Genomic DNA, 16,398 nt, shown 5'->3' with positions numbered 1-16,398 from the left:
AAGGGGGCTTAAGGCGAGACACAGCAGGTGAATAGGGTAAAAAAAAAAATCCCATTATGTTCCCTTTAAGAATATTCTAGACCAGTATTGTCCAATACTTCTTCTGACCAGCACAAATCCAACAAGTGTTATCATATCAAAACCGAAAGCAATGGAAAAAGCTGCTTCGCAACATCCTCCTTTGGTATTACAAACCTTTAAACACAAATAATATCGCTTAAAAACCATAAAATCATAAGATTAGACAAGAAGAAGAACTACAAGAACAAGGAAAATAAGATAATAATAATTAGTAATATATAAAAAATGAATAAATGAAAACAAAAAGTAACAAACTCTTTAAGTAACAAATAAAAATGTAGGACACGTTTCATAAAAGTCTGTGTTGTCTGTATGATAAAACATCAAATACATCATTTAAAATGTTGAGGTATTATAAAACATCAGGGTATTTATTAAACAATTGTGCAGATGTGTGTGTTTTGTATTTAATCTTCATTTCCTCATCCCATCTCGACCATCTCCACCTCCACATAAGCGGACGCCGGGTTTTGTTTTCCCCACACGCAGATCTGCAAACAAAAAAACAAAAAAACAAACAAAAGAGACATGCATTTATTAGACATCAATAATGAATAGATTTCATTCACAGCTCAATCTGAGGAATCACTTATGTCTGAAATTTTAGAGGGGTATTTTGTGGCAAGTCTTACACATTCCCAATCCAGCTGAAAGATCGCATACAGCAGCAGAATACAGTAAAGACTCATTTCAAGGGAAAAGGTGCCTTCAAAAAGATTTGCAAAATCCTTTGGCAGATTATTAAAGTCCTGAAACAACACCAACAATACATTCATAGTCATATTTCATCATTTAACAACAAAAAATGCCAGTACAACAATCAATCTTTATATTTTCTGAAGGAAATACCAGTGTTAAACTCACTGGCATAATACATTTGCAAAGGTATTGAGGGTATTGTTTGGTATTTCTAGTATATTTACTATATTGAAACCTCTAAGTCTAGCTTTCTATATTCTATTTCTACTTTCAGAATCTGCAAAGTGTTATTTATTTTACTAAGGGATCATAGAAAATGCATGTTATTTTTTATTTACTACTGACCTGAATAAGATATTTCACATAAAATATGTTTACATATAATCCACAAGAGAAAATAATAGTTTAATTTATAAAATAATTTCCATGCACTTGATTCTTAATACTGTGTTCTTACCTTAATGAGTTGTGTTTTTTGTTTAGTGATAGTTGTTCATGAGTCCCTTGTTTGTCCTGAACAGTTCAACTGTCTGCTGTTCTTCAGAAAACTCCATTAGATCCCACAAATTCTTTGGTTTTCCAGCATTTTTGTGTGTTTGAACCCTTTCCAACAATGACTGTATGATTCTGAGATCTATCTTTTCACACTGAGGACAACTGAGAGACTCATATGCAGCTATTACAGAAGGTTCAAACACTCACTGATGCTCCAGAAGGGAAAAAAAAAAAACATGCATTAAAGGTATAGTTCACCCAAAAATGAAAATTTGATGTGTATCTGCTTACCCCCGGAGCATCCAAGATGTAGGTGACTTTGTTTCCTCAGCAGAACTCCCTTTAAGAGCCGGGGTGAAAACTTTTGAACAGAATTGTGTACATTTTTCTTATTTTGCCTAAATATCATATTGCCCTTCAAAGGCTACAGAAGATACTTACATGTTTCTCAGAAGACAAAATAAGTTAAATTTAACTTGATCTTTGAATTTCAAAAGTTTTCACCCCCGGCTCTTAATGCATGGTTTTTCCTTCTGGCGCATCAGTGAGTGTTTGAACCTTCTGTAATAGTTGAATATGATAGTTGCCCTCAGTTGTCCTCAGAGTGAAAAGATGGATCTCAGAATCATACAGTCATTGTTGGAAAGGGTTCAAATACACAAAAATGCTGAAAAATCAAATAATTTGTGGGACCTGAAGGATTTTTCTGAAAAACAGCAGGCAGTTTAACTATTCAGGGACTCATGAACAACTATCACTAAACAAAAAACACAGCTGTGGATCATTCAGACAACAACACATAAGAATCAAGTGTATGTAAACTTTTGAACGGGGTCATTTTTATAAATTCAACTGTTGTTTTCTCTTGTGGACTATATGTAAACATCTATTATGTGAAATATCTTACTCAGGTCAGTACTAAATAAACAGTAACATGCATTTTTGGTAAAATAACTAACATTTTGCAGATTCTGAAAGGGGGATGTAAACTTTTGACCGCAACTAACTGTTTTTCCCCCATTCACCAAAGTCTGTTTAAATGCATTTATTTATGTTATTGTATTAGATGAAGTTTTATTATATTTTGTTAATAATCTAAAATATATAATATTTTATTCTATTTTAAAAATACTTTTCTTTTTATATTATTATTTATTTTATATACTTATACTATATATATATATATATATATATATATATATATATATATATATATATATAATTTTTTTTTTTTTTTTTTTTTTTTAAACACATATTTATATAGGTGGTGTAAACAATAATGAAAAAGAAAAAAGTTAAATATGTAAATATAAATTATGAATATACCTGCTCTTGCCTTCCCTTCAAAGACGAAGGCTTTGTTAGCTCCTTATTTTTCTTAGGTAATGAGGCCACATCATATCTCCTTTTCTGTGCTTTCCTCTCTGAAAAACAAACAAAAAAATCATACAGGTAAATAAAACATTTTAGGTTTTGAGAGTAGAGAATAAATTCTTTATCACATGTACATGAGAAAACAGACAGTCGTTATATTTATGCAGGAATGTAAAAAATTGCACACAGCTTCAAAGCAGAGAAACACATAAGTTAAACAACCCAAATATGTTGTTTTTGATAAATCAGACAAAAGTAAACTGTTTCTAGAATGCGTTTGTTGAAATCTAGCAACCAAATAATTAGTTAATACTTAATATATTCACTAATTTTCCTTAGTGTGAAAACACACCGTACGCAGCGGTCGTCTGGTTCAGCGCAACTAACGAAATAAGAAATAAAACTATCGACGTTTTGATCCTGCTCATGTTTTGGTCACTTTATCCATGGTAACCATGGCAACTTGAAAGAAAAATAATAAAAAATAATAAAATTGCTTGTTTTAGTACAGGATAATAGTGGATTTGTTATCTTACGTTGTCGTTTATTTTATAAAATTTAGTTTTAGTGATTTAATTAGTTATTTTGTATTTAAGCGTGTTCATTTAAATCAAACGCAAGATGGTAGATTAACAGTTACACCGTAATAATATTTTTTATAATTTACATAAAAACATAATAAGATAATAATCGCATAGATACAAATACGATTAACGAAAACCCATAAACTATATATTCAAATAAATAGAAACATAAAATACGCTTCGAATTCAAAGTTATTTGAACCTCACGACAGCTTTGCGACACCTCACGAATGGTTTTACTTTAGAACCGCCTCTTTTGACAAACGCAGGCTGGCTGACCAATCACAAACAGCTAGGGTCCTCCGTGATTGGTCAGCCGCTCTACTCTCGTCATCACTACACAGGAAGTGCGATCAGTGAGAAGCGTCGTGCCGCGCCGAGCCCCTCAGTGATTTTTGGATCAATCTGAGCGATTAGAAGTGAATAATAGCGCTTTATAATCAGCGATTCGTTCCCCGTGTGTTTGTGTCATGGTCGGGGTGAAGGTGATCGGGAATGACTCAGAGTTCCAGGCGGAGCTGAGCGGCGCCGGATCCAGACTGGCCGTGGTGAAGTTCACCATGAGCGGGTGAGTGAGTGTATGTGAGGCCGCTACAGCCGAATCCGACAGAACCGAGAACACACGCATACAGATACACACAGACACGCCTGACGGCGGATTTAGAGCCTGAGAAGAGTCTGGAGAGCACAGACAGACCCGCCACTCAGAATCCGGTGTGAACGGAGGACAAGAACTGAACCGAGACCGGCATGACTTAGCAAAACACACACATACACACACACAGAGACGTGAGAGGTTCAGGACAAGGTGCCACTCTTACGTAAAATGTTTACATCTAAAAAGAATCAAAACTGTTCCCTGAGCTGCCAGTCGAACCTTTTTGACCTGAAGTATTTGCTTTATAAATGATTGAAATATTAATGTAATGCTCACATATTCAAATGTTGGTTAATGGTCACGTGACATGCAGGTAAACAAATAAAATATGTAAAATATTTTAATATGTGCTTAAGGTTGGTTGATTTAATTTGAAAGGTATTCAGATAGTTTCTAAACGTTTTTGAACTAATATTTTTAATGTTTTTATATATATATATATTTTTTAAAGAAGTCTCTTCTGCTCACCAAACCTGTATTTATTTGATCAGACGAATAGCAAAAGCAGTGCAATTTTGGAAATATTTTTACTATTTAAATTAACTGCTTTTTATTTAAATGTATTTTAAAATCTAATTTATTTCTGTGATCAAAGCTGAATTTTCAGCATCATTACTCCAGTATTTAGTGTAACACGACCCTTCAGAAATTATTTTAATATGCTGATTTGCTGCTCAAGAAACATTTCTGATTATTATCAATGTTGAAAACAGCTGAGTAGATTTTCTTTCAGGTTTCTTTGATGGATAGAATGTTCAGAAGAACAGAATTTGTCTTAGCTTTTGTAACATTATACACTATACCATTCAAAAGCTTAGAGTCAGTATATATATTTTTCTTTCTTTTTTTTGAAACTATATTCATATATATTTTTAATTAGTAAAGATGCTTTGATTGATCAAAAGTGATATATTTTTTAATGTTAAAAAGATTTCTATTTCAGATAAATGCTGTTCTTCTAATCTTTGTATTTATCAAAGAGACCTGAAAAAATCTGCTCCGCTGTTGTCAACATAATAATAATAAATGTTTCTTGAGCAGCAAATCATTATATTAGAATGCTTTCTAAAGGAATATCTTTCTAAAAAATATTTAGTCATGTGACAATGAAGACTGCAGTAATGGTGCTGAAAATAAAAAATAAATAAATTACATTTTAAAATATATTCAAATAGAAAACAGTTATTTTAAATAGTAAAAATATTTCACAATATTGCTGCTTTTGCTGTATTTTGGATCAAATAAATGCAGGCTTGATGTGCAGAAGACTTCTTTTTTTATTTAATATTATTAACAATTATAACAATATTATTTAATTATATTGTTATTTAATATTTCATTATTAATAATAATAATTGTCATTTTGACAATATAGTTTATAACTGCTCCAGCTAATATTTAGGAGGACATTTTGAGTTCTGAAAGTTAGAGTATGTTTTTGTTGTGAATTTATACTGTACATTTTTTTTAGAGATGTCATAATTGAATATGTACAGGTGTTTTTAAAGCAAACTGAATGAAAAAAAAGATTTGTCCTAATTCTTGATCTCAAAGATTATTGTAGTACATTTTATAGGAAAACTTTAGTCTTTCTACATTCAAATTTCAAATTTAATTCAATGTACTACTTGCTTTTTCTTTGTAATTAATTGTGAAATTGACCAGCAATTTCTAAAAGAAAATAGTTTCCACATAGTATGTTTGTTTTATCTGTGTGTTTGTGTCTCTGATGTTCACCATCAATGTTTTTTCTCTGTCCAGGTGTCGTCCTTGTGTCAGAATAGCTCCGGCGTTCAACATGTTGAGCAACAAATACCCTCAGGTTGTGTTTCTGGAAGTCGACGTTCACGTCTGTCAGGTGAGAGAGCGCTTTATATATAAGATTTTTGCAAATTTATGCCATTCTGAACTGATCTGGATTTTGCCATCAAAATATTATAATGTACAATATACTAAAACTTAAACTATAAAAATGTTATTGTAATAAAATAAATAATGAAAAAACTTGTGCAGTGCTAAAAAAAAAAGGTCAAAAGTGACCAGCTGTTTAAGAAATTTTTCATTGATCATAGGCCTCATTGATCTGAGCTTATGTGCCTTAGTTTATGAGTAAATGTTGCCAAAATGATCCACAATTAATGCTTTTTTTTACTCAAAAACGGAGGTGCATGAGCTCAGATCAATGAGGCCTACAATCAACCTGTTAAAAAAGAAATGCAAAACCTTTGCTTAATGATGGAAAACAAGTCGATAAACTGATTCAATCTGAGAGTTGGAGCTAATATATCATAATGAGAGATTTATAAGCAATTTTTGTAGGCCTTTTGTGAGTGTAACAAGGTGAGGGGGGAAAAAAAACCCCAAAAAATCTTTTAGGAAGTTTTTAATCCAATGCAAAACTAGCATTTTTGAGAGAGAAAATATGGACAAAATTGAGAATGAAAACAGACCAAAACACAACATGATGCTTAAATGTATTTCAACATTTATCCATTTAATTTAGTTTAACTTGATGCGCTAAAATAACCAAAACGAATATAGAAAACTATATAGATATATTAAAACAAATTAAACTAACTAAAATGACACAACACAATAAAAATAGAAAATGAAATGAAAATGTGACCCTGGACCACAAAAGCACTCATTAGGGTCAATTTTTTTAAATTAAGATAAATGAGAAATGAATAAATGAGCTTTCCATTGATGTATGGTTTGTTAGGATAGGACAATATTTGGAAATCTAAATATTGAGAAAATCGCCTTTAAAGTTGTCCAAATGAAGTTCTTAGCGATGCATATTACTAATCAAAAATTCAATTTGAATATATTTAAGGGAGGAAATTTACAAAATATTTTCATGGAACGTGATCTTTACTTAATGTCCTAATGATTTTTGGCATAAAAGCAAAATTGTAAAATCAACATTTATCAGTTTAATATAGTTTAACTTGATGCACTAAAATAACTCAAACTAAAATGACATATTAAAACAAATGAAACTATCTAAAATGACAAAAAAACACAACATAGTTACTAAAACTGGATGAAAATAGAAAATTAAATATAAAAACTAACTGTAAATGTGACCCTGGACCACAAAACCACCCATTAGGGTCAATGTTATGAAAGTGAGATTAATAATAGATAAATCGACACCTCAGAATTATAAGGTTCTATCTGACATTTTTGTCAAAATTGAGTTATTCACTTATTCACATTATGTGATGTTTCTTTTGTAAGCTGTGTACATTTTGGGCCTTTTTTTAGTAAACAAAAATGATTTTATCTACAGAAGTCTATGGAATGTCAAAACTTTGAAGCTCAATATCTCAAAAGTGCTCAGAATGCAGATAGAACCTTATAATTATAAGGTGACAAAATAAGCTTTCCATTGATGTACGGTTTGTTAGAATAGGACAATATTTGTCCGAGATACATCTATTTGAAAATCTGGAATCTGAGGGAAATTGAAAATTTGGAATGCAAAAAAAAAATCTAAATATTGAGAAAATTGCCTTTAAAGAAGTTCTTAGCACTGCATATTACTAATCAAATTAAATTGATATATTTACGGTAGGAAATTTACTAAATATCTTCATGGAGCGTGATCTTTATTAGGGTTGTGTATCGAGAACCGGTTCCATTTTAGAACCGGTTCCAAATGTCCATTAACCGGGTATTCGATAAGACACGCGCATTTCGATTCCGCTTAACGATTCCCGCGTTCGCATTTTAATGTGATTTTCAAACGATTTAAGTGGAGGAAAGAAAAGAACTTGCGCATTGTTTGCGTGTATTCTTAGGTCTGCGTTCGGTGTTAAAGAGACAGCGTCTAATAAACGTGCCGCCTGTCATAAATGTTAATCAAAGAACAAAAGAAAATCATTAACTGACTGAATATCTTTTATAAATTTAATGAGGACTAATCAATATTTTATTTGTGAAAAGCAAACTATGCAGTGTTTTTAAACTTTTGATTTCAATTTCTGTACCTGACATTTGTTCAGTTTTATTTATTTATGCTATTGCTAATTGATTTGCTCCTATTTTATTACTTGTCTTTAACAATTTAATGTTTGAAATTTATATTAGACTAGTTGTTTGTTTTTCTGTGGTATTTTTTTTTTGTAAAACCATAGGCAAAAGACAGAATAAATATGTTTGACTAAAACTTTTTAATGGATTTTTTTTATCATATTGGAATCGGAATTAGGAATTGATAAAAATCGGAATCGATGAGCAGAATCGGAACCGGAATCAGAATCGATAAGATTCAAACGATACCCAACCCTAATCTTTATTTAATGTCCTAATGATTTTTGGCATAAAAGAAAAATTGATGTACTTTTGGCTATTGCTATAAATATACCCATGCTACTTAAGGCTGGTTTTTACGGTTCAGGGTCACAAATATTACTGAAAACTAAAATATTATCTTGCTAATGTTCTGTTTTCCGTCTCTCTCAGGCAACAGCCGCAGCCAATAACATCTCAGCGACGCCAACGTTCCTGTTCTTCCGAAACAAAGTGCGTGTGGACCAGTATCAGGGCGCAGACGCTTCCGGCCTGGAGGAGAAGATCAAACAGCACGTGGAAAATGATCCTGGGAGCAACGAAGACTCTGATATTCCCAAAGGCTACGTGAGTACATGCCGTCTGAACTGCGTGTGCGATTGGGCTCATGTTTGTAGTGTGTGAGCGTCATTTCTGGTGTCCTGTTTGGTTCAGATGGACCTGATGCCGTTTGTCAATAAAGCGGGCTGTGAATGTCTCAACGAGAGTGACGACTGTGGCTTTGACAACTGCTTAGGCAAGGACTCGTCCTACCTGGAATCAGACTGTGATGAACAGGTGAAAATCTTTAGTTTTTTTGATACTGTACCTTTAAATGTCTACTTTACTTTACTGTACTGTTGTACTGTACTTTCAAATGTCTGTTTACATGTGAAGTGAACTAAGAGTTTTGTGTTGTGCTATCGTAGGGATTCACAAACTATTTTGTTAGCTAAACCTATTCGAGCTAAAATATTTAATTGAAGTCTGTCCAAGAATAATATTTAATATGTTAATATTTCAGTAATTTAATAATGCGTTTATGTTCCCTAATGTTGATTATTGGTCATATGATTTGGAGGTAAACATTTAAATAGTGTTTTATCTTAATTTAGTTTTTGGCATTTAATAATGTAGAATTATTAAATGATTATTAACACACTTATTATTATAGATAAATAAATAAATATATATTTATGTCATAATTTTATAATTGAATTGTTTAATTTTAACTTTTTTATTTTTTAAAAACATTTTTATATTTTCAGTTTTCATTTTATTTTCATTAAAATGTTCACTATATGTGCTTTTTAAGTGCTATTTAGGTTTAATTTTTATTTTCAGTTTAATTTGAATTACTTTGTCTTGTATGTGCTTATTTCCTTTTATTGATTTATTTTTAATAATTTGTGATTATTTTTCATAATTTTATGATTTAATTGTTTTATTTTGATTTGTTTTTATTTTAAGTTGATGCTTTTATGATTTAATAAATTAACGTTAATAAATTACTAATTGTCAGGTTTAATTTATATTTTCAGGTTAGTTTGAATTTGAAGATTTTGTATTTTAAATGCTTTTGTCATTTATTTATTTTTAATGTCAATTTTATGATTTAATTGTTTTGTTTTGATTTGTTGTTATTTTAATTTAATATTTATGATATATATATATATGCTTTTATGATTTAATGAATCAATATTAATTAATTATTAATTGTCAGGTTTAATTTATATTTTTAATGTCATAATTTTATGATTTAATTGTTTTATTTTTATTTGAAATGTATGATTTATGAATAATAATGAATTGAATAATGAATTGAATAAATACTAATACTCAAATACTCAAACATTTCTTTATAACTACAACCAGTGTTTACAAGCAGTGCCATTTTAGTATTATTTATATACTATTATCATTTTCATTAATATTTCGAATTAGCTTTTATTTTAACGTTTTCAGTTTTTCATTTCAATTGTACTTTTGTTGTAATTTTGTTCATAACTGCTCATTCCAATGTTTACGAGCAATGTTTTAATAGTTTTTGTTTTATATGTTCAGTTTTTAGTTTAATTTAATTTGAGTACATTTAATGTAATATGTTTTTGTATCTTATGTGCTTTTGTCTTAATTTTTTTTATATTGATATTTAGATTTAATTTTTTTTTTATTTTATTTTTTTTTTACATTTTAATATTATTAAGTGCTTTTGCCTTTTTATTTATTTTTTAGGTTTAGTTTAGTTTAGTTTTAGTTTTGGTTCAGTTGTAAGTGTATTCATTTCCAGTAAGTAATTTTGGTGCTTCAATTACTTGCCATTTACTTTCTGTATCACATTTATCAACATGAGCCGTATCTATTGTACGTTGAAGTGAAAGTGAAACTGTAATGCATCCTCAGTAACGTTATGTAAGATCAGATCACAGTTACTGTCAGTGTGAGTTTCCCCAAGTACACAGGCCCAGTGTAAATATGATCTGATGACTGAACGTTTTGCGTTTGTTTACAGCTTCTGATTACAATCGCCTTCAATCAACCTGTTAAACTCTTCTCCATGAAACTGATAGCTGCAGAAATCGGTAAGACGTTCTTACTGCCAAATGTCAGTCATATACATACATACATACATAGATACATACATACATACATATATATATATATATATATATATATATATATATATATATATATATGTATGAATGAGAAGGTGTGTCCAAACTTTTGGTCTGTACTGTTTATTTTTCTGTCTATTAAAGTTTTTACTCTACATTTGTGCAGTTTTCAGTGGGTTAGTGATATTTTTTTAAATATATATAAATTAATAAATACATATTTTTTAAATGGGTTTTTATACAAAAACTGCTTTTTTATGTAAAATTCACTTTATAAAAGACCCACATTTCTAACTTTAATTCATGGGGATAGCATGGATAATTTCACATGGTTTAGTGTAAGATTTTTGCCCATCTTTTGGAAAATCCAGTTTTAAAAGAAAAAAAAAACTTTTACCAGTAGGTGGATGCACAGCTCCACTATTTGAAAATCTGGAATCTGAGGATGCAAAAAAATCAAAATGCTGAGAAAATCACCTTTAAAGTTGTCCAAATTAAGTTCTTAACAATGCATATTACTAATCAAAAATTACATTTTGATATGTTTACAGTAGGAATTTTACAAAAAATCTTCATGGAACATGATCTTTACTTAATTTCCTAATGATTTTTGGCATAAAAGAAAAATCAATAATTTTGACCCATGCAATGTATTTTTGGCTATTGCTACAAATATACCCCAGCGACTTAAGACTGGTTTTGTGGTCCAGGGTCATACATATATACACATATACATATATATATATATATAGTTTTATATTTCTAATAATTCTGTTCTCAGCTCAAGCCCCAAAGAGTGTGAAGATCTTCATTAATCTTCCTCGTTCGATGGGTTTCGATGACGCCGAGAGAAGCGAAGCCACGCAGATGCTGGATCTGTCAGAGGAAGACTACAAAGACGACGGCCTCATCCCGCTCAGATACGTCAAGTTTCAGAACGTCAACAGTGTGACTGTACGTCAGATTACACTAAAATACTTGTTTCGTCTCCCATTAATTCACAATAACAAAAATACTCCCGCATTACATCAGTGAAGTCCAAACTATATCATTTTTGCAACCTCAGGGTCCAGATCATTTACTAATATCTCTCAAACTTTGTAAAAACAAAACAAAAAAAAGTCTGTCTTTAAACGTTCATCTTATATATTTCTAATAACAATTATCAAGGAAGAAAAATAAATACAAATAAAAAAATATTAAAATGGATCTAAATTAAAAAGTGAATAAATAAAGTTCAGCAAATATAATCTCATTTCAGCATCTCAGAATGCTCCTGCATTACATCAGTGAGATCCTAAATATTTCTTTTTATTAGTCCAACTTTAAACATTTCTTATATAACAGTATTTCAATAAAGAAAAATACATTTAAAAATTTAAATAACTAAAAAAATAAATATAAATAAATAAGTGTTAAAATAAAAACAGCTCGGAAAGTGCTATAAATCTTTTTGAAATAAGTAAATATCCCATTTCAGCTTCTCAAAATACACTTGTATTAAGGTGTGAAATATCTCAATAAATAAGTGTAAAAACAGTTTTTTGACTTTTTTAATAAATAAATGTATAATATCCTTTTCAGCATCTCAAAATACACATGTATTACATCAGTGAAATCCAAAATGTATAATCTTTGCAACAAAAACAATATTTTATTGGAAAAAGTATACAAAAGGAAACATTTCTTATATAACAATATTTTAAGGGAGAAAAATAAATTTAAATAAATAAGAGTAAAAATAAAAACAGCTCAGAAAGTGCTATAAAACCATTAAAATAAATAAATGTATATCACCTTTTAGCATCTCAAAATACGCCTGTTTTACATCAGTGAAATCCAAAATATAATGTTTGCATCAAAACCAGTATTTTAATGAAAAAAAGGTCAAAGAAAATAAATACAATTGTTTAAATCAAACATCAATAGTCCATCTTTAAACATTTCTTATACAACAATATTTCAAGGGAGAAGAATTCATTTAAAATATATAATTTCTGCAACAAAAGCAACATTTAATAGAAAAGTACAAAAAAAATTAAATAAAGCATAAATAGTCCATCTTTAAACATTTCTTATATAACAATATTTTAAGTGATATAAATAAGAGTAAAAAGAAAACAGCTCAGAAAATGCTATAAAACGTTTTAAATAAATAAATGAATAAACAAATGTATAATATCCCATTTCAGCATCTCCAAATGCACCTGTATTACATCAGTAACATCCAAAATATATAATGTTTGCCTCAGCCAATATTTTGATGGAAAAAAGGTTTAAAGAAAATAAATATAAATGTTTAAATCAAACACAAATAATCCATCTTTAAACATTTCTAATATAACAATATTTCAAGAAAGAAAAATGAATAAAACATCAATTAAAAGTAACTAAAAATAAATAGAAATGCATAAATGAAAGTAAAAATAAAATCAGCTCGGAAAGTGCTATACAACTTTTATAATAAATACATAAATGTATATAATCCCTTTTCAGCATCTCAAAATACACCTGTATTACATCAGTGAAATCCAAAATATTTTTGCATCAAATAATATTTTGATGAAAAAAAAGGTAAAAAAAAAATATATATATATATAAAACATTTCTTATATAACAATATTTCAAGGGAGAAAAAATCATTTCAAAAATGTAAATGGAAAAAAAAAAATTAATAAGAGTAAAAATAAAAATAAAAACCGCTCAGAAAGTGCTATAAAACTTTTTATATAAATAAATGAATGTGTAATATCCCATGTCAGCATCTCAAAATACACCTGTATTACATCAGTGAAATCCAAAATATGTCATTTTTGCAACAAAAAACAATATTTTAATGGAAAAAGTACAAATAAATATTTAATACTAAATATTTAAATAAAACAATGTTTTGCTGAAAAAAAGGTAAAGACAGGATAATTCAATAAAAAAAAAAAAAAAAAAAAATATATATATATATATATATATATGAAATCCAAAAATGTATAATTTTTGCAACAAAAACAATATTTATATCTAAAAAAATAAATATAAATATTTAAATGAAACCTAAATATTCAATCTTTAAACATTTATTTTCTAACAATATTTCAAAGGGAGGAAAATGTATTTAAATAAAAAATAAATAGATTAAAAAATAACAACAGCTCAGAAAGTCCTATAAAACTATTTAAATAAATAAAGAAATGTATAACATCCAATTTTAGCATCTCAAAATACACATATTACATCAGTAAATTCCAAACAGTCCAAAAAGCTCGTCTTTAAATGTTCATCTTTTAATTCATAATAACTCAAAATATTAAAAATCATGATTCATAATATTTCAAAGGAGAAAACTAACAGTTAAATGACTAAAAACAAAAGTAAAACCGCAAAAAAACATAATTTCCACAACCGCAGGCGTCCCATTTTTAATATTTATCTTATTTAGCGTTATGCAATTTGTGTGGTTTAGGAAGCTTTTGGAAATCTGAAGTGTTTTCCATAGTGCTTGATTTCAAACTTTTAATCATAAGTGTCTCATTTTCCACCTGTTTTTGCGTTCAGATATTTATCAAGTCAAACCAAGGAGACGAGGAGACGACAAAAATAAACTACTTGACGTTTATCGGGACTCCTGTCCAGGCCACGAACATGAACGACTTCAAACGGGTGAGGAAACATTCAGTCATTTCATTCAGTATTTCCCATATTGTTAATACACATTACAGAAGTGTTTAACGTGTGTGTGTGTGTGTGTGTGTGTGTGTATGTGTGTGAAACACAGGTTGTGGGTAAGAAGGGAGAAAGTCACTGAAGAGGAAAAGACGACACGACATATTGCTGCAATCTCTCCACGGGCGTCTCTCTCCGCCAACATGACTGGGCAAAATCACCACCGACACACACACAGACACTGCCGAGCGCCGGATCCGTCCCTCGGCTCGCCATCAGACGAGAGAGAAGACACAGCTTTGTCTCAATGAGGCCCTGGATCAGTCATTTTTATCTGAAACCCTCCTGAAATGTTCCTGTAAATAAAGTCGATCCTTTTTCAAAGGCACGTGGCTACTGTTGTTTGTCAGCACGTTTGAAAATATTGCATTTGATTATTTTAAAAACTTCTTTTTGCCATAATCTTAGGCTTTGCTGAGGGGAAAAATATGTTTCGCCGCTGGGTGGCAGCAGACGCCGCGTAATGAGCGCGTGTCCGCGGGGGCGCGTCTAAAGCGCGTTCCTGTGAGAGGAGCTCCGTGATTAAAAACGAAACGAAAATCTCTTGACAGGTTTATAGAGAGATCCATGCAAAAAACACCGCATGTGTTTTGGAATATTATCTTTACATTTGTTTAAATAATTTAAGTTGACAGAAACGCGAAATGGGGACCATTTACAATCATTAAAATTAAAATGAGCTGTTTTTGAATTATTGGATGAACGTTTTGTGCTTTAATGAAAGGATAAATAGCTTTACAATAACCGATTTTAAAAATACATATGTAAATAAACTATGCTATTTGAAAAAAAAAAAACTACAAAGGCGTTTTAAATCGTTTCTGCTAGATGTTTTGTTCGAGAAAGTATTGATTATTAAGTATTCATAAATAAATATCTAATGAATTCGATTATGTCTGTATTGTGATTTCTATTTGTAATTATCGTTAAATAATTAACAAGGAACGTATAGCTAGGCTATTCATAATAAAACAACGAAATAATTGATAAAATGTGATTGATAAATTAGTTCAGGCTCGGATTCATAAGTTTATTCTCTTATTGAATCGATCGAGGTTAAAAATAAATAAAAGCGCATAAACACGCACTAATGCGCTAATCAAAACACGCTTTTATTTCAGATTTGGTTGTTACTAAATGATCAGCACCTCTTTTCATCCTTTTTTTATTCTAGATTAATTTTGTTTCACTTTAAGGTTCATTTGTGAATATTTGTTTAGGTGTTTTCATGCTACGGAAATGTTCATAAATGACACGAAAAAGACATTTTGGGTTTTAAAAACAAAAGCTTTAACGCGCAATTAAAGCATAATGAAAACTATATGTCAATGGTCGTTTTTATTTTTAAAAACGGTAATTTCATAATTATAATTTCATGAAAATAGGCTAATACACTTAAAACTAGACCGCTTGTATTATTTTTTAACGTTCATCAAATAAAAAAAAAACGATTTATCCTTTTTTATACAAGGAAAATGTGTAGTTTCAGTTTTATATTTTCATCTAATTCTCTATAATTAAAACAGTCATGTATTATAATCCGTATATTAGTGTAGCAAATTAAACACGGCTATTTCAGCACATTCATGTTCACAGTGAAACCTCTGAGACCTCCTCACATCTGAGCTTGATTTTTCTGTATAATAAACTCCGAGCTGTAATGTAGCCATTTTGCTCTCCAATGTTGTGTAAAAGCCTTTTTTTTTACTGAAAAATCCCAGGCCTGATCGTTTGCAGCAGAGCTGAGTTTGAGTTGAGCGCTTGAGCAGACGCGAGCTCGGGTCAGATGCGGTCAAACAGGATGTTGGCCGGCAATGAAACATGTTCAGTAATGTAATAAGTGGATGAAAGAGGCTTCAGGACTGAGTTAGCGGTCAGTGTAGAGCTGCTTTCTGGATCAGGACGGTAGTTAAATAAAAAGGGAACACTGAGTCAACACAACCAGACGAACGGCTTTAAAACCACATTACACTGGAGTCAAGATCAGACGCGGTGTTAGTTATTTATTTATTTTTTTCCTTTAAAAAGGTTTTTAGGTTTTCGGATAAAATGTCACGACAAGCTGACAGATTTTAGTGAAACAGGTGTTGTGTGAAATCACACAGTCTGTCTCAGTACT

The 16,398-nt window shown here is 30.1% G+C and overlaps 2 protein-coding genes across 2 annotated transcripts in view; one reads left to right on the top strand and one right to left on the bottom strand.

Annotated features, from left to right (window-relative positions):
• Positions 1-16,398, bottom strand: part of LOC141292115 (transcription factor 4-like) — a 360,731-nt gene that overhangs the window by 241,849 nt on the left and 102,484 nt on the right. The gene's annotated exons all lie outside the window — the stretch shown is intronic.
• LOC141292564 (thioredoxin-like protein 1) lies at positions 3,589-14,607 on the top strand. Its single transcript, XM_073824597.1, has 8 exons — positions 3,589-3,801; positions 5,653-5,749; positions 8,362-8,535; positions 8,623-8,745; positions 10,460-10,529; positions 11,344-11,516; positions 14,112-14,216; positions 14,332-14,607. Exons 1-8 carry the CDS (start codon positions 3,704-3,706, stop codon positions 14,359-14,361), a joined length of 870 nt encoding a protein of 289 aa, XP_073680698.1. The 5' UTR covers positions 3,589-3,703; the 3' UTR covers positions 14,362-14,607.

The sequence above is a fragment of the Garra rufa genome, chromosome 19, assembly GCF_049309525.1.
Source record: "Garra rufa chromosome 19, GarRuf1.0, whole genome shotgun sequence".
In the NCBI taxonomy this organism is placed as follows: domain Eukaryota; kingdom Metazoa; phylum Chordata; class Actinopteri; order Cypriniformes; family Cyprinidae; genus Garra; species Garra rufa.
The sequence above is the reverse complement of the archived record's forward strand: the minus strand, read 5'-3'. Positions and strand labels throughout refer to the sequence as shown.